This window comes from Otolemur garnettii, unplaced genomic scaffold (genome assembly GCF_000181295.1).
Source record: "Otolemur garnettii isolate 467f Iridium unplaced genomic scaffold, OtoGar3 scaffold00029, whole genome shotgun sequence".
Classification (NCBI taxonomy): Eukaryota; Metazoa; Chordata; class Mammalia; order Primates; family Galagidae; genus Otolemur; species Otolemur garnettii.
In genome coordinates, this window is record NW_003852424.1 from 8,300,816 (window position 1) to 8,324,606 (window position 23,791).

The 23,791-nt window shown below is 45.7% G+C and overlaps 1 protein-coding gene across 1 annotated transcript in view; it reads left to right on the forward strand.

Annotated features, from left to right (window-relative positions):
* The first annotated feature begins 18,003 nt into the window (after window positions 1–18,003).
* FAM174B (family with sequence similarity 174 member B) overlaps window positions 18,004–23,791 on the forward strand; it is a 24,237-nt gene continuing 18,449 nt past the window's right edge. Inside the window, exon 1 of the mRNA XM_003788816.3 lies at window positions 18,004–18,347. Within this exon, the coding sequence (XP_003788864.2) occupies window positions 18,004–18,347 (344 nt within the window). The remainder of the gene's footprint in view (window positions 18,348–23,791) is intronic.

The following is a 23,791-nucleotide window of genomic DNA, read 5'->3' on the forward strand; positions in this document are numbered from 1 at the left end:
CCACCTTAGGTGTATGTGGCTGGCGCCTTAGCCACTTGAGCAACAGGCGCCAAGCCAATGTGTTGATTTTTTAATACAATTTGGAGTGGCTATATCAAACTAATTAAATATAGCTTTTGCCTCATTTACTTGATTATTGTGTTAAGACATTTAAGTTCTATACTTGACAGATTTGACTTGCACACTTGCAATATGCCCCATAGGTGTGGTCCCACCGTTTACCCTCCCTCTATCAAACCTCCCCTCTCCCCATGGGACTCCCATGTGCATGTAAAAATTACTAAATAAGATGTGTATAATTTCTCCTATTAATCTGTCTAGTGTCAGTTTAATTCTTGGATCCAGCTAGAAACCCTAAGAGGGCAGAGGAGAAATTTTAATCTTCTTTACAAAACCAGAAAGGCTACTATGAGAATGTGCTCCAAAATCATTAGCAATACTTTAAAGAAATGCAAATTAGAACAAGAAAGAACTGACACCTTACACCTGTTAGAATAGCAAAATTAGACAGCTGGATTAGGCCACCTGTTAGTAGGAATATGTAGGGACATAGGGAATTGTGCATGGCTGGTAGGCAGGTGACCTGTGTAGCAGTTTTGGAGATCAACCTGGCAGTCTTAATCAATTAAGGATGTGCATTTTCTGTAACCCACCAACACTGGTCAGATATGTTGGTTTCTTTAAGAGCCAGTATGTGTGAAACTGGTTCTATGTAACTGGAGAACCCTGATCAATATGGATATGAAGGGAAATTGAGATAAATTTTTAGAAATTGGCTCATGTGATTGTGGGGGCTGATAGTCTAAAATTTATAGAGCAGGCAGATGGACTGGAAATTCAGGCAAGAGTTGATGTTGCAGTATTGAGTGTGAATTCTCAAGCAGAATTCCTACGGCACAATCTGGAGGCCCGATTCTTTCCTCTTTGGGGGAACCTCAGGATTTGTTCTGAAGGTCTTTGACTGATGAAACCCACCTACATTATAAAGAATTATCTGTTTGGACAGTGTACATGGCAAGGTCTTTATGAAAGTACTTATGAAAAGTTGAGCAGATTGAGAAGAAAAACCAAAAGGAAGGACAAAATGATATTTCACCGGTTAGCAGGGTTTGAAAACAAATTTGCATTCAACACAGTCCCATGTGACCTGCTGAACACCGAATATCTAGAAAATAATATTAACATATATCACACTTTTCTATGCATATCAACCAATAGTTCAACAAATACAAAGTTGTAACTGAAGTTGCTAAAGCCATAAAAAAGTATGAAGCAAACAAGTATCTTATAAGAGAATCCTGTGATTTTTAGAGGATACTAAAAGCCTTTGCCTGGCTCTGTATTTTTGAAGGGCTGGAATCTTCTTTCTTTCTTTCTTTCCTTCTTTCTTTCTTTCTTTCTTTCTTTCTTTCTTTCTTTCTTTCTTTCTTTCAGACAGAGCCTCAAGCTGTCCCCCTGGGTAGAGTGCTGTGGCATTACAGCTCACAGCAACCTCCAACTCCTGGGCTCAAGCGAGTCTCCTGCCTCAGCCTCCCAAGTAGCTGGGACCACAGGCTCCCGCCACAACGCCCGGCTTTTTTTTTTTTTTGGTTGCAGCTGTCATATTGTTGTTTGGTGGGCCGGGCTGGATTCAAACCCACCGCCTTAGGTGTATGTGGCTGGCGCCTTAGCCACTTGAGCCACAGGCACCGAGCCAGAATCTTCTTTCTATTAGAAAGAAAACACAATCTTAAAAAATAATTTTTAAACAAACAGATCATCTCTTTTTCTCACAAAAAAGAATAATCTGTTTTATTCAAAATATACTAATTTTAATGTTAATTGCATCTAAAAATACCTCCACAGCAATACCTAATTTGGCATTTAATCAAACAAATGGGCAGCATATCTAGCCAAGTTGACACCACAATGTCAATTATAGACTGAACTGTGTCTCTCCAAAATTCTTTTTTTTTTTTTTTTTTTTTTGAGACAGAGTCTCATTATGTCACCTGCAGTGGAGTGCTGTGGCATGACAGCTCACAGAACCTCAAACTCTTGGGCTTAAGTGATTCTCTTGTCTCAGCCTCCCAGTATCTGGGACTACAGGCGCCTGCCACCACGCCTGGCTATTTTTTGTTGCAGTCGTCGTTGTAGTTTTAGCTGGCCTGGGCCAGGTTCAAACCCACCAGTCTCAGTGTATATGGCTGGCACCATAACCACTGTGTTATGGGTGTCAAGCCTCTCCAAAATTCTTGTGTTGAAGTGCTAACTCCCAGTATCTCAGAATGTAACAATATTTGGATAATGTCTTGAAAGAGCCCTTAAGTGAAAATGAAGTCTTCAGGGTGGGCCCTAACTCTGTATGACCAGTATCCTTACAGAAAGAGGTGATTAGAACGCAGCCACACACAGAGGGAGACCATGTGAAGACACAGGGGAAAGACAGTCACCCAGGATAGAGACCTCAGAAGAAAGCCAGCTGCCAACACCTTCATCCCAAACTTCCAGCCTCCAGAACTGAGGCTGCAGGTTTCTGTAGTTGAAGCCACTAGTCTGTGGTCCGCTGCTGTGGGAGCCCCAGGGGACTACTACAATGTCCTACAGAACTGAGCAGAACTGGTCTATCATGTAGCAGTTCTGAGCAGAACTGGGAGGAGGTAAAGAGAAGAAAAGGAAATGGGGCCCCAACGCTCAGATTTCTCAGGTTCCCTGGGTCCAGGCAGCAGGAACTCTCTCCCTCCCAGGGAGGAGTCTGGAGGTTCTGTGAACCCTGGTCAGATGGGAAGCCACCTCCTGCCCACTGCCAGGTGTTGGGCTCAGAGAATCTCAGGTGTCCTGGGTGCAGGGCTGAGGCAGTGTCCGGTTTGGAGTGTGAGGAACCTCTCTTCATTGAGAAAGTCAGAGCAAGGAGCTTCTTTCCTGGCCCAAGGCTGCCTGTAGGTGGGAGGGGATCAAGGGATTCCTGCCCTCCCCACCCATACTTCCAGCATCAGCCTTGAAGTCTTCTAGTTTCATGTGTGTAAACAAACATGATAGATGTGTGTGTTAGAAGTGATCATTCATCCCTTGTTAAAATTAAAATTAAAAATCTAGTTTGCTTAATTACAGGTAGCTGAAAAGGGCCCAGGTAGGGCACACCAAGGGTCCTGAGGAGAGGCTGAATACACGCCTCCTTCTCTAGCCCCCGAAGGGGTTTGCTGTCTCTACCCTTCACACAGGAGCACCCTGGGGCCCCCCTCACTGCCCAGGTATAGCCTAGTCTCCCCCACTGCCCCATTTTTGTCTGTTGTGTGGCTAAATAGTCAGGAATCGAAGAAGTTTCAGGAAAATCTTGTTTGGTTGAAAAGAGGATATGGGTTGAGATTAAAAATAAAACACAAGGTGCATCCGCCTTCTCCTTCCCTGTCAGATCTAAGAGCCCCACCTGGGAACTAGAAGGAACTCTAAAGGCGGCATTGGATATTTGCTGAACACCCAGCAAAGAGGGAGGAGTGTGCTCTGCCTCCCAGACGCTTGTTATCTCATATAATCTGTACAACATTTGATGACAGTAGCGTTAGTCTCTCCATTTTGTGTTCAAGAACCCAAGGCTCATGGAGGTCAAGTGTCTGCTAGAGCTTGGCTGTTTGTCCTCCCGAATGCCTCATGTTGAAATTTGATCCCCAGTGTTGGAGGTGGGGTGAGGTGGGAGGTATTTGGGTCCTGGGGTGGATCCATCCTGAGTGGCTTAGTGTTTCATCCTGGTCTCACTCTACCAGTTCCCTCAAGAGCTGGTTGTGTAAAAGAGCCTGGCACCTCCCCTCTCTCTGGATTCCTCTCTGGCCATGTGATCTCTGCACGCCAGCTCACCCTGCCCTCCACCATGAGTGGAAGCAGCCTGAGACCCTCCACAGGAGCAGGTACTGGTACCCCACTTCCTGTACTGCTTGCAGAGCTGTGAACCAAATAAACCCCCTTTCTTTCTTTCTTTCTTTCTTTCTTTCTTTCTTTCTTTCTTTCTTTCTTTCTTTCTTTCTTTCATCATTTTGTTGAGACAGAGTCTCACTATGTCACCCTCGGTAGAATGCTGTGGTGTTATAGCTCACAGCAACCTCAAACTCTGGACTTAAGTGATTCTCTTGCCTCAGCCTCCCAAGTAGCTGTGACTGCAGGCACCCCCCACAATACCTGGCTATTTTTTTGTTGCAGTTGTTTAGCTGGCCCGGGTTGGGTTTGAACCCACCACCCTCAGTGTATGTGGCTGGCACCCTAACCACTGTGCTATGGGTGCTGAGCCTAAACCTCTTTTCTTTGTAAGTGACCCAGCCTCAGATGCTGTTAGAGCAACACAGATAAAGCAGGATGGTGTCCAAGGTGAGTCAGTGTCCCAAATGAGAATTCTCAGGCAGGTCTGAGCTCTGTGGGTGCTTTATCTTCTGCCTTGGGTTGTTATCACACAGAGTGTGAGAATCACAGAACCACAGAAAATTGAACCCAAGAGGACTACAGATGTCAGGGAGATTAAGAAACTGAGGGCAGGTGGGGGAGGGATGGGAATGGAAGGAGAGGGGAGAGGTGGTGACATGAGGTGACCAAGGACTCACGGCCACTGTGGCCATGTAGCCTCTGCCTCTAGTGACAGGGCAGACCTGGAGCCTAGGGAAGTGTCCTCTACTCTGACCCCTGTCTGACTGCTGGTTGAGCAGTGCCAGGACCTGGGATCTTGTATGTCTGACAGTCCTCAGCTGATTCTGACCTATGGCCAGGGTGAGTGCCCCAAACCAGCAGGGAAAAGGTCATTGAAGACCAACAGCAACAATGAGATTTATTTCTACTATCTCTTAATTAGGTATAAAATAAAATCAGGCATACACTGTTTATGCATTTAGCTCTTATGCACCTATAAAGCCAAAATAATCTTTACAAGTTAAGAGCAAAAGAAAGTACATGGGTAAAAAGTCTAAACAAACAACATTCTTTTGATGGGATTTATGATGAGGCTGTACTAGAAGTAAATCACTATTGCAGGCTTAATAATGGAAAGATTCAGCCTCAGGTCTGGCTCTGTATCTATTTCTATATTTTGACTTTAATAACACTCAGAAAAAGACTGTCTCTTCTCATTAGAATGAGGCATAAGTGGTAATATTTAATGTCAAAGCTGTATTTGCTAATGCTGGACAATCAGACACTATATGACCCAAATTTGGCCGATGAACAATTCCCAGATGTTAATTTTAATGAGGCGTCACTTGATAAACCTGTAGATGGCTCATATTCACTTAAAGATATGGTTAGCATTATAGCTGTGCTGAAATCTACTTTAATGGGGTTTCTCTTCTCATTATTTTTAGAATGGGAAAAGGAAATATCTTTAAATGTATATTTACCACTCACTACTAATGAACTGCTGGAAACGGTTATGTATAGACAGGACAAACAAACTGTCTATTTCTGCATCTGTTTCTGCGGCTAATTGGAGACTAACAACTACTTGCTGGTCGTTTGGAGTCTGTTTTGCTTCTATTGCTTTGTGCTGTTGGGTGAACTCAGTTCTCCCCTTGATCCTTCTATTTAAACTACATTGAAATCTGTGTATGTGAACTGCCTTTATAAAACACAAATGTTGAATCTTGTAGTAGGCACTCAAATCTCACAGTAGGTCTTTTACAAAGGGGCAGCCAGGTAATGTAAAATAGTAACATTTTAGATTACCAGCAAATTAGAAATGCAAACAGGCCAGGTGAGGCAGTTCACGCCTCCTTCTTCCTGGGAGGCTGAGGCAGGAGGATTGCTTGAGCCCAGGAGGTTGCAGCGAGCTGTGATGATGCCACTGCACTCTAGCCTGGATGACAGAGAGAGATCGTGTGTTAAAAAAGAAAGAAAGAAAATTCAAATAAAAAACCCCTCATATAGAGCTGGTAGATCCCTGAGAATATGTCTGTGGACCCTGGTTTGAGAAATACTGTCTAGAAAATGAAACCACATGTCCCCTTAAGGAAGACACAGATGAAGGGACCTCTTTGTCATTTCTCCAAATTCCTGAGAGAGCGTCAAGCTGCAAGATCTCTGAAGGGATGGGAGCAGCTAGGGCCAGGCATTCCAGGCTCTTAGGAACTTGGGTACAGGCCAGGAATTGTTGAGAGACAACTCTGAGCCCATAGGTCAGCTGCCATTTCTTTACTTCTTGCCCTGGAGACAAGGTAAAAGAGACAAAGGGAAGGGGACAGAGAGAATCACACACTTGCACTGACAACAGTTAGATTAGGGGTAATTTTGGGAAGACCCAGGGTAGCAATTAAGAAGTAAAGAGCAACTAACCCAGTGACCTAAAGACTGAAGTCCTCAACCCAGTTGCCTATTAGAATCTCCCCGGGAGCTTTTTATGTGTGCGGATGCAGGGTCCATCAAAGGAGGCTTGAATTAATCGGTCTGGGTGTGAGCATCAGTGTTTGTAAAAGCCCCCCAGGGGATTCTAAGGTGTAGCCAAGGTGCCCATCACTGTCCTAAGGGAAGCCTTCTCTATGGAATAATTACATATAAGACCACCTGCATTAATTCACTTAGTGGGGAGAAGGGAACCAACCCTTACTGAATGTACTGTGTTCTTTAAAAAGAAAAAAACTGAGTAGGAACAGCAGCTTTTGAAAGCTTATATGGCAGGCCCTATGTTGACCACTTTACATGCATTTAATTTCACAATATTCCTACAAAATGAATATTTCCTCCATTTTACAAACGAGGAAACAAAGGTTCGGTGAGACCAAGAAACTTGCCTTAAATTGTTCAGTGACAGATAAATATACAAATGAAAGTGGTAACTCACCCAAGGTCAAACAGCGAGGGATGGACTTTGAACCATGCCTTCAGTTCCTCTGTGGTCCCTATGCTTCCCGACTACGCATTCAGCACGTACTTACTGAGTATGAGCCGTAAGTGTGCCTGACTCTGGTAGGTACTGGGGATTGAAAGATGATCAAGACAAGCTTTCTGCTTTCTAATCTTACCAGAAAGACTACTGACCCTCAGACAATGTGATCAGTGCTATTAGGGTTGCCTCCGTTTGCCAAGGATGCTCCTGGTTTTAGCACTGAAAGGTTCTACGTTCTAGGTAAACAGGGTAGACTGGGACTTCTGATCACCTTCACTATCATAGAGGAATGTGTGTGGGCTGGGGTGAGTCTGCGTGGTGGGATGTGAGAAACAGGAAGAATCTCATGAAGGACTTCACATCCTATTTTTAGAATGATTACAAATTCTTTAGGTTAGCAGGGTGCCCAGGCTCACTAGGGGGCTCCTATAAATCTCGGCACTCTGGGAGGCTCAGGTGGGAGGATTGCTTGAGCTTAGGAATTTGAGACCAGTGTGAACAAGAGCCAGACCCTGTCTCTACCAAAATACCCAAAATAGAAACAATTAGCTGGGCATTGTGGTAGGGACCTGTAGTCCCATCTACTCAGGAGGCTAAGGCAACAGGATGGTTTGAACCCAGGAGTTTGAGGTTGCTGTGAGCTAGACTGAGGCTCTTTAGGCAAAAAGTTCTTTAGGCAAAATGTGGAGGGAGGTGGGTTAGAGAAGAGCACTGGAGAGCACTGGAAGAATAAGGGAACAGCTTAGGCAAAGGATTGGAGGGAAGGGACAGGGAGGAGTTTAGGGAAGATGGAGTTCGAGGTGCTGGGAGGTGGGGGTAGGTGAAGCTGGGGATGGGGAAGCTGGGGCCATACTAAGGAATCTGGACTCTGGAGGCAAAGACTTTAACCCCCTCAAGGTTTTTAGCAAGGGAGTAGTATGCTTGATTTTGCATTTGAAATGATCACTCTGGTTATGACAGCTGGATGGGAATTCACCTGAGGGGAGGGCCCCGTATCTGGGAGAACAGTTGGATATCATCACACATGTGACACATGGGGACAGGAAAGAGTGTCAGTAATGATCATATCTGGTGTTTGTTGGTTACTTACCGACACACAGGCCTTGTGCTAAGCTCTTTACATTTAATCCCAGGAACGAACTCTTGAGTTAGCTGTTGTTTTTTACGTCCGTGTTACAGATGAGGAAATTTAACTAATTAACTAAGTTAATTTAGTTAAAGTTGTATCGAAAATAAATGGAAGAACCAAGATTTCCTCTCTTGCTTTCTAACCCTAAATATGTGTGTTATCTGATATAAACTATGGCAGAGGGTCTTTATTCATTCAGTTGGGCAACATTTATGAAGGGTTTACTATGTGCCAGAGACATTTCTGGTGGATGAAGGGACAGCAATGAGCAAAACAGATAAAATTCCTATCTTGGTGGATATTATATGTGTGTGTGTGTGTGTTAGGGAGATAAACAAATAGGCAAGGTGGTACACTGTATTTTTTAGATTGGGACTCCATTTTGACCTTTTTTTTTTTTTTTGAGACAGAGCCTCAAGCTGTCCCCCTGGGTAGAGTGCTGTGGCATCATAGCTCACAGCAACCTCCAACTCCTGGGCTCAAGCGAGTCTCCTGCCTCAGCCTCCCAAGTAGCTGGGACCACAGGCGCCTGCCACAACGCCTGGCTATTTTTTGGTTGCAGCCATCATTGTTGTTTGGTGGGCCGGGCTGGATTCAAACCTGCCGCCTTGGGTGTATGTGGCTGGCGCCTTAGCCACTTGAGCCACAGGCGCCGAGGCTGGGACTCCATTTTGAGGGGAGAAGAAAGGGCTTAGTGATGTGGATGTGAAGAGAAGGAGGAAGGCAGTGGACCCCCAAGCTCCTGACTCTATAGACTGGAGGACTTGGTGGTGGCCAGGAGAGTCTGGGATCTTGGAAGGAGAACAGCTTCTCCCCTTGGGAGAGACCCAAGAAGCCCAGGCCTGTTGGGTGCCTGGTGACGTGGTTGGGACCCCAGAAAGAGGGGCAGAGTGAGAAAAGGGCTGAGCAGGAAACACCAGAAACTGAGTTAAAGCCCAGAGGGCAGAGTCAGAGGTGAAGATGGAAAACCTGGAGGGAAAGATATCCCGGCCGCTCCGGGAGCAGAGAGCTCAGTGGCAGGAAGCCCCAGCCTCTTTGGACATCACCTCAAGGTCAAGGAAAGAGCCGTGAGAGATATTTGGGGGCAAAGAGGGAGATGCATAGTTGAGGGGATGTTTTTCTTTTTCCTAAAGCATTGAGACTCCAGGATGGGAAGTATCTGTTAGGGCAGTGTTTTTCTACCGTTTTTATTCACTTGAACCTATAGTTAAACTTCCATGGTACACTCTAAGTTTGTTGACCAAAAAAAATAAATAAAAATATAAAAAGAATATACTTACTGTATTTTGAACGTCTTTTGAAAGTAATTTAATTAATGATCTTTTAAAATTTCTGTGGCACAACTAAGATCCTCTCAGGCACACCGGTTGAAAGTCACTGTATCAGAGGGTGAAGACACAGCAGGAAGTGGAGGCGAGGTGTGGAGCAAAGCCTTTGAGGAGATGGAGCAGGGTGAACCCAAGAGTGAAGGTGGGGGCTGCTGGAGGCCATGTGCTTGGGACCTGCGGGGAGCTAGAAACCTGAGTAGGAGCACAGAGCAGCCTCTTGGGAAGCTGTAAGAAGGGTCACCAGGTCACAGTCACCTGTAAGAAGGGTCTAGGATGGGCCAGGCTGCATCGACAGAGGGCTGAAGGTTTAGGATCCACTGTGGGGACTAGGAGAAGGAGCCACCCACCAGGGTCATCTTGAAGCTTATCTGTGCTGTGTCCTGGCCCCTCAAAGTCCTGAGCTCCGCCTGGGAACTAAAACGTGAATTGGTGCAAATGTGGGATGTCTTGTTCAGGCTTTCACTGCAGGCTGATGGCGTCGCTTGTGGGAACCACGGTGAGGACAGGTATTGGTGGGGTGTTTCTGGACTTAGAGGTGACTCCCACTCAGAACTGTGCACAGGGGCAATAGCTGGTGTGAATTTCAAACAGGTCTTTGCCCACCTCACCGTCCATATGACGTGAGTAGCCATTGGGAGGGTGAACCTCGCCCTCAGATTGTCCGGGGAGGGACGTCAGTTCTGCCCAGCTGGTCTTTGCCTCTCAATTGGAAGCCTGTTTGATGTGTGTGAGAAAAAATTCAGTACTGCAAAAGGAGCTGTGGACAGATGGTTCACCCTTCGCTCAGAGTAGGGGGGCCCTCCCCACGCAGGCACCTCAGGACTTTGTGTCCTATTGAAATCCCATAAAAAGTTTCTCTGTGGGTGGCACTGCCTGCTCCAGCACGGGTTGCTGGGGAGGGCTCCATCAGCCAGCATTATGTCGTCACTAGCTGTCTGCAGGCCCTCCTAGGGGACACTTGAGAAACTTCCATAGAAATATTTCTCTTTGGCAACAGCCTGCTGTTTCCATGGTTTGACAATACTAACCAGACATAAAGTAGCCCAGCAAGGGACAGGCCGGCCCTGGGGACAAAGGCCCCATCGCACTCCCACGTCCAACCTTGGGCAAGTCAGATAACCTCATTAGGTCTCCATTTCCTGATCTTCAAAGTGGAGCAACACTGTGAACCTCAATTATCTTCTGCGATGGTGAGGATGGGTGTTAAAGAGCTGTGCAAATTTTTGAGTTCTTTTGGTGAATAATTGTAAAGTCTTTTGGAGGATCTATTTTAGAAATGAATAATAAAACAGACCCTAAAGTGTTCTGATATTAATTTTGCATAGGTCGAGTAAACTACTGTATACCGTTCTTAGAGAACTATTACTAACCTGAATAAATGGCTCTCTCACCTGCTGTTGACGCAACATTTTTAATCTATTTCTTTGAACAGGATATAAACTCACATAGTTCAGTATTTCAAACGCACAGCATACAGTTTCTATTTTCTCTCCTGCCCCTGCTCAGTGATCCAGTCTCTCGGCCTAGGTAGGGTGACCAACTCGTCCTGGTTTGTCTGGGACTTCATGGTTTACTACTGAAATTGCCTCATCTCAAGAGATACCTCTGGCCCCAGCAAACTGGGATGGTTGGTCATCCTATGTCACAGGCAACTAACGTTATGGGTTTGTTAAGTGTTCCGAGACATTTGACAAGAGCTGAGGTGTGTTTTAAAAATCATCGGAGTTAAAGAAATAAAGATCTTTCAATAAAAATAAATGCATGATATTGGGAGAAAGGAGGAACTTACAATAAAATGGAAGCCCAAAATCTTATCTTCTAACATGATTGGTTTTCCATAATAGTTTTCATAATTGTAACTTCCAGCTCCCAAACTGCTCTCCCTGTGTGAAGGAGAACTCTCCTTCAGGCTTGGGAAAAAGCCTCCTGTAAACGTTAGCAATCTGTGGCTCCGTTTGTCATAGCGATAGTTGGCTATAAACCCCATTATCCCTTTGTTTATAATTTATGTTTGTGGAGCTAAAGAAAGCATTTGTGTACTTGGGTTTGGATTTCATAAATAAGCTTGTTTGCCAAGTTATCTTTTACATTCCCCTGTGCGGATGTAACTGATTTGGGAAAGCCCCATTTCAGAGAAAGCATAACACGGCCCTTATCGTGCATGAACTGAAAAAGAGATCGGAAGGCCTTTTCCAGGCTAAAAATAAACCCAGAACGAGGTGTATTTTAGCTTCGGGACTTTCACAAACTGTCTGGCAAACTAGCACATTATTGTTTTATGAATAAGGCGCTGACGTTCTTTTTAAATGTTCTAGCTTCAGGCTATTTCACTTTTGTGCAAAAAGGATGAATTATTTATAAAAATAGGCATGAATATCATATGATAATACCCTCATTTCTGGCAGGGAGAAAAATGAGCTGCAGCTGGTGCTGTGTCAGCTCCACAGGCAAGGTGGCTGGGAGCAAGTGAAGGATGGGGCTCTGTCCTCTGATCCTTCTCGTGGGGCTGATTTCGGAGGAGCAGCACGTTCCTCTCCTGGGAGGACAGGAGGATTTCACTTCTCTTCTCCCCCTCTCTCACTCAACACTAGTTCTCGCTCTCTCATCCTTCCTTTTCTTTCCTTCTCCTCCTCTTTCTCCTCTTCCTTCTCCTTTTTTTGAGACAGGGTCTTACTCTGTCACCGGGGCTAGGGTGTTGTGGTGTCATCATAGCTCAAGGCAACCTCAAATTCCTGGGCTCCAGCGATCCTTCTGCCTCAGCCTCCCAAGTACCTGAGACTATAGGTTCAAGCCACCATGCCCAGCTAATTTTTCTATTTTTTGTAGAGATAGCTTCTTGCTCTTGCTCAGGCTGGTCTCCAGCTCCTGAGCTCAAGGGATCCTCCTGCCTTGGCCTCCCAGAGTGCTAAGATTACAGGTGAGAGCCCCCATGCTGGCCAGTCTAGACTTTGTTTACTAGTGTTGCTCCTCAGCTACTGCCTTCTGGAAGTGTCTCAGACACAGTATCAGAAACTCTCTCCCTCACCTATTGGTGCTCCTTGAAGGTTGGAGAAATATGCTACAGTTTATGTGTTTTCTGCCATTTCAATGATCCTTCATTGCTCTGAGATCTTTTTAATAATTAACATTTGCTGAGCACTTGCCATTCTTAGATTTTTAGATTCTTTAGATTCTTTAGAATTTTGCTACATTCTTTAGATTTTGCTTAACATGTAATAAGTATTAACTCATTTAGTCCTGAAATACTCTCATGTGATGGGTCCTCTTATTATCCCTATTTTACAGAGGAAGAAACTGAGGCATAAGGTTTAAGCAAGGTTACACAGCAAATATACTGGAATTAAATCACCTCCTTTGTATACGTACATACATATGAAACATATACATTATGTATACGTGTATGTACAATATGTATAAAATACATGTACATCTCTCTCTACTATCTACCTGTATATCTGTTCCCTTCTACCATTTATCTCTAGCTATCATTTATCTATCTTTATATGCATCCCTTTCTGATTTATATCTCTCTATCCTTTTTGATCTGAATTATTTCTGAAGATTTTTTACATGTTTTTGAAGCAGCCATTTGCTATTTTGGGCCATCACACATCCAAATGTCCTGTTTATATCGGTGGACAGCCCAGTGTGAGCCTTGGTGCAGGAGGACTCCACGTCCCATATGGAGGGAGGACTGAGCTGTGTCCTTTCCCCTTCCTGGAACAGACAGGAAAAAGCTAAGATTGAGTCGGGCCAGCCTATCAGAAGCTGCAGCCTAAGATTTTTAATTTCAAGTGAGCAGCACAATTCACAGGCAGTTCAGAAGTCACTCTTTCAGTGGCAGTGATGGAGATGGCACTTATTGTCCAGTGGCAGAAGAGGCAGTGGTGGGACAAGGTGGTCGGGCGTCCAGAACGTCTGCTGGACAGTGCTGCTTCCTAACCAGATCCTTCCTGGGGTCTGAATTTGGTTTGGATCCGCAAGTGCAGCCAGACCCAGCTCCTTGTTTCCGGCCTGTGGGAATAGGAGCTACAGGACCACAGCCTCTGCATCTTCCCCTTCCTTCTTCCTGACAGAACCTTCTCTTTCTTTTCAGTTTTCCTTAGAGACCTGCCCTAACCCTAGTTCCAGAGCATGATATTCCCCTGGAGGGTTATAAACAAGATAGACCAATCAGACTAAGGAGGGTTTCTATTCCATAGTTGGAAAAAAGCTTTTTTCTCTTGCCTGTTACACGTGGACAAGAAGGCATGCCACACTGACTGCCCCTGCAGCCACCTTGTGATCAGGAGGCCGCCCTTCAAAGGTTAAAGCGAGCACTGTGAGTTGAAGAGTAGAGAGATGGAAAGATCCAGGATACTAGACATTGGGTACACCTGCTCAGTCAACCAACCTGAAACCCCCTACCTGGGTGCTTCCTTTATGTGAGAGATTTCCTTTTTTACTTATGTCTGTTCAAGCTGAGTGTTCTGTTTCTTACAGCAGAGAGTACCCTGAATCGCATGCTTGTTTCTGCCTCCCCTCCATGCCCTTCCGGCTCCACCTCTCCACCTGTTTTTCCAGGGTCAGTATTTCTCTCTCTCTCTTTTTTTTCCTTCCCATGAGATACTACATTAGTCCAAGGTGAGCATTTCTCAAACAACTTTTGACCTTACGAATCGTTTCTATTCTCAATACATATTGAAGACCCCAAAGAACTTTTGTTTTTATGGGCTATACATAATGATATTTACTGCATTCGAAATTAAAATGGACAAGTCTTGAAAATATTTTTAAATTTATTTAAAAACAAAGACAATGAATACTTTAACATGTTAACAACAATAACATATTTTTGTGAAAAACAACTAATTTTCCAGAACAAAAAAAATTAGATAGCAACAGGGCTTTCTTAACATTTTTTGGTAAATCTCTTTAATGTTTGGCTTAATGGAAAATAGCTGGATTCCTGGATTCTCTATCTGCTTTTGCATTTTAATCTGATGCAATTAGTTGTTTTGGTTAAAGAATATGCAGAAAATTTAGCTTCATCCAGATAACAGAAAAAGGAGGAAAATTTTAATAGCTTTTCCAGATAATTGTGGACATTCATTTTTGATGCTATACCAAAACTTTCAATAGTATTTTCTTAAAGATTAGTTACAAGGTGAAATATGAAACCGTAGCAATTAATGTTTTATACTTTGCTTCATCAAAATCTATTGGTCTGTTTTGTACTTAGGTAGATCTTTTACTCACAAATGACTTCATAACATTGTACATCGGCCATGTGGCAAAATTTTTGCAGGCCTTCCACATTTTGACATATTTCATCGTATAATATAAAAATTCCATATACTTGTTAATACTACCACCACGCTCATCAGAAAAGTTTTGAGGTAGGGGACGCTGTTAAACTCACGGCAAAAAAGATCTTAATTGACAAGTTTTCTTAAAAATGCTGATTTTTGCTTGAAGGTTTGAATTTTATCATTGACTACAATACTGTCAGTTAGTATCCTTGAACTGACAGGCTCATTTGTTCATTTTTCAGAAAATGCTTGCCAAAGACTAAGTCTGAAGTTTGTCAGTCATGCTTTTGATTACAAATGGCTTTCTATGAAAAAAGTGGCTAGTTCTGTGTGCAACTCTAAGAATTGCACATGTGGTTCGGTGTGCAGAGTGATTTATTTATACTTCCCGTTTCATCACGTATAATATTAAAAGAATCAAGATTTAATAATTTCATGGTGAGGGCTGGGTGAGGTGGCTCATGCCTGTAATCCTGGACTCTGGGAGGCTGAGGTGGGTGGATTGCTTGAGTTCTGGAGTTCAAAACCAGCCTGAGCAAGGGCAAGACCCTGTCTCTACTAAAAATAGAAATAGAGTATTGTGGTGGGAGCCTTTAGTCCTCCCTACTCAGGAGGCAGCGGCAAGGGGATCACCTGAGCCCAAGAGTTTTGAGGTTGCTGTGTGCTGCGACACCGTGGCACTCTACCCAGGGTACAGCATGAAACTCTGTCTCAAAAAAAGAAAATTAATTTCATGGTTAACCTCAAGGGCATTCCAAAGTGAAACTGACTTTTTTCCCCTATAGTGCATTGTTGTGAAAACACAAATACTCTGAGTATATCTCACCCTGATTCCTGCTAAGGCACTATTAATTTGTACTGTTGCTTTTGTACTATGCTTTTATCACTATTGCTTTTATACTATGAGTGCAAACATCAGCATAGTGAAAAAGGTAAATAGCATTTACCTTAGGGTCATTATGGGATTAGTTTTCTTTTTGAAGATTCCCTTAAGGGGCTCAGGGATCCCAGGGGCCCACAGAGGGTATTGTCAGAATTGCTTTGGCTTACCATTGATTCTGGAAGCAACCCAACATGCTCTCAATAAACTCCCCTTTCCTGAAATCAGCCACAGTTGGTTTTGTTGCCTGTCACCAGTGTTCTATGTGAAACATGCCATTGTTTATGGTTAGTTGAATGAAAATGTTTAAGGAACTCTAGTTGAGGGCCATGTATGAGTAAGCAAATAACCAGAAAGAATTAAATATTATAAAGTTTCACTTTACTATAAAATTTTTCATTTGCGCTTTCTACATTCTTGATGTTAAGTCAATGTTAAAAATCAAACAAATCCACACCAGCCCATGAACTGTGGCAAGAGGACTAAAAGGGCACTAATATTTTTTCCCTTATCGTGAATGTTCCTGGTGACCTTACTGAGCTTGGTATTATTGTCCCTATTTTAAATATTGAAAAACTGATATTCAGTGGTTAAGTTCTTGGCCAAGGCCACTTAGTGGTCAAATTTTTCATCTTGGCCAAGAGGCTCCAAAACCCAGGATCTCCTTGCTCTATCGGAATTCCCCTGCAAGTAATCATACAGAAATAAGAGGTTTTGACTTCCAAGGTTTATGTCTTAGAGAACGGTGGTCCAAAATTGTGGACATCAGAGGTGGTTCTTTAAAAAATTTCTCTGATATATTCTATCATAATGATAATGCTGACTGTCTCCTAAGGCAACATTTTTAACATACCATGAGATGATATTTCAGAGTTTTAAGAGAACTAAATCATGTGACCTATCCATACCTCTCCTCACTGGGGCATGCTTGCATATTCAAAATGCATTTCAAATAGTACCTCCTGGGTGATGACTTCTGATAATCTGATTGTTGTTCATTCCCCCTCCCAATCAAAATGTATCACATTGTGTGTAAGAGGCAGCTTCTAAGTTGCCCCCAAAGATATCTGCTTCCTGATGCTCACACCATGGTGTTACTTCCTCTCCTTGTGTGTGGACTAGGTTTGTGACTTGCTTCTGACCAATAGAATATGGCAAAGGCATGAGAATGCCACTTCTGTGATCAGGTTTCATAAGATAGTGACTTCTACCTTGCTAACAGAATCTACCACCGTCTTGGCTTGCATACTTTGATGAATCAAATCCCTAAGTTGGAAAGGGCCACTTTCCCTGAGTGGCAAGGAACTGAGGGAACCCTCTGGCCAATTGCCACTGGAGACCTGAGGCTCCAGACTAACAGCCAGTATGGAAGCAGATCCTTCCCCCAGAAGAGCTTGGTTGCACCTTTGTGAGAGATCCCCAAAGCAGAGGACCCAGCTGAACTGGACTTAGCTTCCTGACCCATAGACTGTGAAATAACAAATGTGTGTTGTTTTAAGCTGCTACATTTTGGGGTAATTTGTTTTGCAAAAATAGACAACTAATACACTGTACTATATTTATCTTTTCCTCTAGCAGGACCAGAAGTGAGCTGGTTAAAATCACTGGGCCCTTGTTATGTGCCTTTATCTGTTTATCTACCAGTGGGAGAGCTTCCTGCCAGGATCCATCCTCAGGGTAAAAGAGGAACCCAGAGGCCCCAGGGGAAGCTCTAGTGCTCCATTAATTCCCACCTCCTGGCCTTCAACTAGAGCCTCCATAATTTTCTTTTTCCACTTAAGGATCATTTAACTTACAAACCAGGGGCAGTAAGCCAATTACTCCCTAGGGTCTGAAACTTCAGTCTGGCAGGGAGACACAACAGCAGCCCTTCCACAGCACAGGTATGACTGCAGAAATTCACGTCCCAATGCAGTTCATAAGCAGAGACCCAAAATGGGAAATGTGAAGCCATACGATAAGAAGCTCCTTTTGAGAGAAGGAAATTGGGGGAGATATTGAAATACCTCACAATGCATAGATGTGAGGCAAGCACTTCAATCTGGGGCTTCAGTTTTCCCATCTGTAAAGTGGGAATCTACCTCCAGATCCCATAGTCTTTGATTCTTAGTTGGACACAGTCTGGGTTGCTGTGAGCTAGCTCTCTGGGTGCTAAATCAACTATGCAATGATAACACCTGTCTACAAAGGGGATCGTAGAATTGAATGAAGCAGATGTGTGAATTATGCAGCACAGCGCCTGCCCAAGAGTGATCCTGGCAATTACTACTTGTACACCAGGTCCCACGTCCCAGAGAACCGAGGCCACCGCGGGCGGAGCGCAGCCCCGACCCGGGCCCGGTGGCCTGCCCCGCCCACGTGGGGCCGGGGCCCGTCGAATGACTCGGTGCAACGTGTTGGTGGCGGTGGCGCGGGCTCTTCCGGGCGCCGCAGCTTCCTGCCAAGCACCGCGCAGCCGCCTCTGCCGCACAGCCCCGGGTGCAGGCCTCCGCGCTGGTGCGGAACTCGGGGCTCAGCCGCGCGCGCCCTGCCCGCCCCGCGCCATGAGTGCCGCGCCGCCGCCCGCGCCGCTCCTGCCGCTGCTGCTGCTGCTCGCGCTCCTGGCCGCGCCCGCCGCCCGCGCCCCCACGGCCCAGTCCGCGCCGGCGCCACAGCCCAAACCCGAGCGCGAGTCGCGGCCGCCACCGGGCCCGGGGCCCGGGAACTCCACCCGGACTGAGTCTGGGGCGGCAGGCGGCGGGAGAGGCAGCTCCAACACCAGCGGCGACGCCTTGGTGACACGCATCTCCACCCTGCTCCACGACCTACCTACCCTGAAGGCGGCCGTGATCGTGGCGTGCGCCTTCAGCGCCCTCCTGATCGGCTGCCTGCTGCTGCGCGTCTTCAGGTGTGTCCCCCCTCCCGGCCTCTGCCTTCCCGTGCGGGCCGAGCGCACGGCTTCGCCAACCTGCTGTCACCGCGCGCCCAGCCCACCTGCGCGCACAGATGCTCTGGGTGCGGGGCTCTGCTGCAGCCTCGGCGCCTCAGTGCGCTCCAGCCAGCCCTGCCCGGGAGGGTGGCAGGGGCCCGCGGTGCGCTGTCTGGTTTTTCTTGGTGTACTTCTTAGGAATTCTCTCCCCTTTCTTTAACGATATGTATCATAAATATTTGATTTCATTTGTTAACTCTCTGCTAATGCTTAACACTAACAATAGCTTTGTGAATTCTGGCGGTCTCCCACAGAATTTATTTTTATAATCATTTCACAATGAGGAAAACATTTGAGAGAGGCAGGGTGGCCCCTTGTCTAAGTAAACTAAGTGGTGGAGGTACGATTTGAACCCACCTCCATCTGACTGTCATCTTGTTACCTCTTTCCTGCTCCCTCACACTCACCTACTACTTCTTTTTTTATGCTATTGAAAGAAGTTTCTAGGTGGAGGACGAGGGTGTACTTCTCACAGGACAACCGGTGGAGGCATGCATTGCACCATATGTTAGCTATGGGCTCTGCGAAGCTCGGTGACTCTTGGTGGCCTCTGTGACTTTTATCAGTGGGGGAATGAAGACGGCTCTCCTGGGCTTCCGCCTAAGCTGCCCCAGTAAAAGTTCACAGGGACATGAGGGATCTTGGAGAGACTTTTGTAGGTTGCTCAAGTTCAGGGAGAAAGTGTGTGGGAAATTAGGAAGGATGCCCCATGTTGCTGGAGTGGTGAGGTGGACGGAGCTACAGGGTATGCGAGGACGTGTTCCCCAGTGCCTGGGAAATCCTGTTTTTGCAGGAAATGAACCAAACCTGTCCTATTACTCAGCCCCACCAGCCTGCAGATCCGGGTGTGCGCTGGCTGCTCACTGCCCATTTCCCCTGCTTGTAAGTGCACACATTGTGCTTTGGTGTTTGCTCCTGAAGGTTGGGGCCAGGGTAGCATTTTTGGTGCAGAATCAGAAACTAGACCTGGGGAAAGCAGGGTTGGGAGCAGTCTGTGGAGGTTTGTTTTGTGTGACTTTGGGTTCAGGTGTTTCCTTCGGGGTCTGCAGTATTAGATGCTGGTGATCTGTGAAAACTGGGGAGGGGAAACTGTGGTCCCACCATCACCTCATTATTCCAACCTGCCTGGGCTCAGAAAACATCATTTCCCACTCTGCTGATTTTCTTGATATTCTCTGGGTTGAAGTGTCCCCCTCTTCACCCCACCCTTCACACTACCCTCAATCCTCTGCTTACAAACTCCAGTGGCTGCTTGTGGCCACTACCAAGGCATGGCACCACCTAGATGTAGCATTGGGGGGGGTCTTTGCAAACTGGCCACAACCCACCTTGCAGCCACCTAGCAGCCCTCTGAGTCTTGGGTCTTGTTTGCACCCTTTCCCTTGGGGTCCATGGTGCCGGCTTGTGCTTTCCTGCATCCACTCCGGTGCTTGTTCCACATCTTCCCACACCGCTGCAGCCACCAAGGCCCAGCTCCCATCCTCCTGCCTCATTTGAATGAGGCCGTCACTTTGCTTTCTGGCCTCCCCCCACCCCCTAGCCCTCTCCTAGTACAACCTTACTGGCCAGGCTGGGTTGCCATGTTCAGTCTCCAGCTCTCCCATTCAGCAGAGTGGAGGGCAGGGATGCCCAGAACATTCTTGTGTTTCTGTACCCGCTGTGGGCCTGGCATCCCACAGAAGTGCCGTTGTTATTTACTGACTTCCGGATTGTTCAGTCGGAATGAACTTTAATTCCTAGAGCAGCTCTATGCCTGGAGGTTTAAGACACTTAGCTCAAAATAGGCCATGGAGCCCACAAGGCCGTGTACTTTGTAAGAAGGTATTTGAACTATTTTGCCAGTCTGCTCTTTATTACCCAAGAGTGGAGGAGAAGAGAAAGCAGCATGTGGCCAGATGTGAGGGATCTGAGCCTTGTGTTTGAGTGGGTGAGCTGGTGCTGTGGCCTGGAAGGATGGGTCCTTGGTGCCTTGGGTGTGGAGTGTTGAAAGACTGTGATGACTTCATAGGAGACGCCGTTATGGACACAACCTGCCCCCTCTTCTCAGGAAGGCGGTCTCATTAGGGTGTCTCTCCAGGTGGACAGCTGCCACCCCACGATCTGACAGAGATAGTTGCATCCCAGAAGTGGATTAAGTCATTACTGTGATAGATTCTAGAACACTCTACAAGTCTGTGTGGCCAAGGCAGGGCCAGCACCCTATCTTGGCTGTTCTGTGGTTAGGACCGCAGGCCTTCCTCCTTTCCATGTTTCCTTGGTTCATCAGGATCGCCAAACGCCTGCCATGCTGGCTGGGTATCCCTGCCCCCTCTATCTCCTTAGCACGCAGGCACAAGTTCTGGCCATTCCATCACTTGGGTTTCCTGGAGATTGTCTCATCTCTGTCCATGCTACCTCCCTCCAGTGTAGATTCCCCACCTACCACTGTTTCTGTCTGCGTTACCTTGTCGCTCCTGAATTGCAACGGCATCTTTTAGGTTAGGTTTCTACTCTCAGTCTCAACCCTGTCCAACCCGTCCTCCCTCTTCTGCTGGGAATGCTGGTCTCACCCTCCTCCTCCCCTCTTTGCCAGTCCCCCTGTGTACAAGCTCCTTAGCATCTGGGCAAGCCTGGCTTTTCACGGCCAGAGCCCTGTTTCCCTTCCGAGTTCCCATCTTGCCCAGTGCCCCTCTGCCTGCAACTCCAGCTCTGCTGGACTTTCCAGGGGTCCTCCAGAAGTACTGTGTGGCCTGAGTATCTTGTCCCCATCTGATCCTCTGCTCAGAGTCCCCTTGCCACCAAGACCACATGGCTACCTCATTGCTGCTTGAACTCTTGGTGCTACCTTCTCTGAGCCGCCTCTGCAGCCAGGCCCCTCATCCTAGAGCACACTCGATTTTTGAATTTCCTCTTCAGAGTCAAGTGTAGCTGAACTTCTCCTTCTGCCTTAGGCTGAGGGCTCCCAAGAGCAGGGCTGGGCATTAATCTTCTAAGTCTCTCTAGCATCTAGTGTGGTTCCAGGCACAAGTTGGCATTTTAATAAAGATATTTTTAGCAAAAGAATGTTGAACTCCCAAATATTTTACATGGCTGATGTCTCTTAAAGTGTACACTGGGACGAGAAGCATGGCTGCTGCTGGATACCTGTGAGGTAGGAATTTGGGTAGTGGCCCTTCATTTTCTTAGCAAAGTAGATAAAAAAGAAAGAGTGAGGAGTTCTGAGTATTATTGCTCATAAAGCAGCAGTCCTAGCCTATTTGTCTGTTTTCCCTGAAGGAGTCATCTTGCCAGAGAACAGTAAAAATACGGACCCAAGGAAACTGTTATAATTAGAAGCAAATAATATAGTGAAAAGTATGCACACCTTTAATGAAGCAGTTCCATTCCTAAGGAGTACGCATTTTTCACTGCGATATATATTCTTTGCTTCTCATGTTAGTGATCAGGAGAAGAAGCCACGAGGTGTGTACGGTGATATTCAGAGATATTCTGTTTGATAGTAAAAAGTCTTAAATAAGCTAAGTATCCCACAACTGAGCATTGGTTAAATAAATTATGGTACATTCTTACAGTGAAATACCTTGCAGCTATTACAAATGGTGACGTTGATATAATACTTGCTGCCTGTTGTTGAGTGAAACAGGTTACAAAACAGCAGGTAGAGTGTTAGCTCATGTAAGTTGTAAGAATGTATAAATGTGCAAGTAAACATATGTGTACGTGTGCCTGCGTGAGAATGTGGGTGATTATAATGTATTTATTACTCACAGTATGTTTCCTCATTGTCTGAATTCTTTCACAATCTAGCGGCCTGTGTGGACACTGAGCACCTTGCTGCATCTTTGGATGTGTTTTCCGGAGGCCCGCATGAGAGTATCTGGGGTACACACCTAGGTGTGGGATTTCTGGGTCGCAGGAGTGCTTATACTTGATTTCTGTGTGTAGGTACCAGTGTCGTCATCCCTCTGTATGACCTGAGGGGTCTCAGATCCTCACGTCGTAGCCGACTCTTAGTATTATCTGACTTTCGAATGCTTTTCAGTCAGTTGAAAAGGTGTGTTATTTGATATCTCATTTCTTTGTTTTGCATTTGTTCATTTTCTTCTGAGGTTGAGCAGCTGTCCCTTTTTGAACTTCTTAATCAATTTGATTTCCCCATCTGCAGAATCATTCCTACTTCTTTCACATATTTTATCATTAAGGAAAATCATTTCAGACGGGAGACAAAATTGGAAGGAGGGAAAGGTGGGTTGGAGACAGGACGGTACCCTGATGTAATGTGTATGAGCCATCATGCTGGTGCACCCGATGTGGACCCCCTGTGTCCGCCGCTTGGCAGGTTTGCCAGTGCTGGAAGGGAATCGACATACAGGCTGTGTCCCGGAAGTAGGAAACTATGACTTCTGATTTTTGGATATTGGGCTGTTGATAGGGTTGCATGGAGTCAAGGAAAGCACGCATGAGCCAGTGACTGCTGGTATCACACTTTCACTTACAATCTTTCGCTCTTTTAGTTCTTGGAGGGAATCTGACTTTCTAATGTCTTATGAATAGGGTGGGGGAAAGTCAGGAACTCTAACACTCCAAACCATGCTGTTCCTTCCTTCCTGGGGCTCCTTCCCAGTCTTGGCAAATCTCCCAGCTCTACGACACCGACTCCACTTCTCCCAGGTTTCTGTTGGCTGCATGCCCAGCCACTTCTTATTTCAAAATCTCTGTAAAATCCTCTTACCTAAAAGAAGGGTCTGTTTTGGTGCTTCCCAAGAGATTGGGAAGATGATTTCTGGGTGACCCGACATTGCCCAGCTGTCAGTGAAAAAGGTACACACCCTGAGGATGGGTGGAACCACAAAATCATAGTCGATTTTCCTGAGCCAGGTCTTTGAAAAGGAACTAAGATTCCTACTTATCTTGGGTTTCCCAAATCTTCTATAGTGTGTATATTCACGTTTGTAATAAAAAGTTATCTAAAAGAAAATACAATAAACTGCAGTTTGGGGCAGAGTCATGATTACAAGGTCCAGTCCCTTTTTAAGGCTTTGGGAGAGGATGTAGGACTTCTGTGGGTCATTCAGTGGGTCATTCAGTGGGTCATTCAGTGGGTCATTTCTGATTGTTTGGCAAAGGCTTTTATTGAGGGAATACACTATAGAAGTGGCATGTTTGATTTTGTATGCCATGGTGAAGAATTGTTAAACAAAGCTGATATAGCAAAGAAAGTCCAGATCTTTTTAAAGAGAGCAGAGAGAATGTCCTTGATTCAATTCTCCAAAACATCCTGGTACGGGGAAAGAATATGTTCCCTGATATGGTTCTTCATGGGGAGAGGATTTTGCCCCCTGGTGTCATCTGGAGACAGTTTTTTTTTTTTTTTTTTTTTTTTT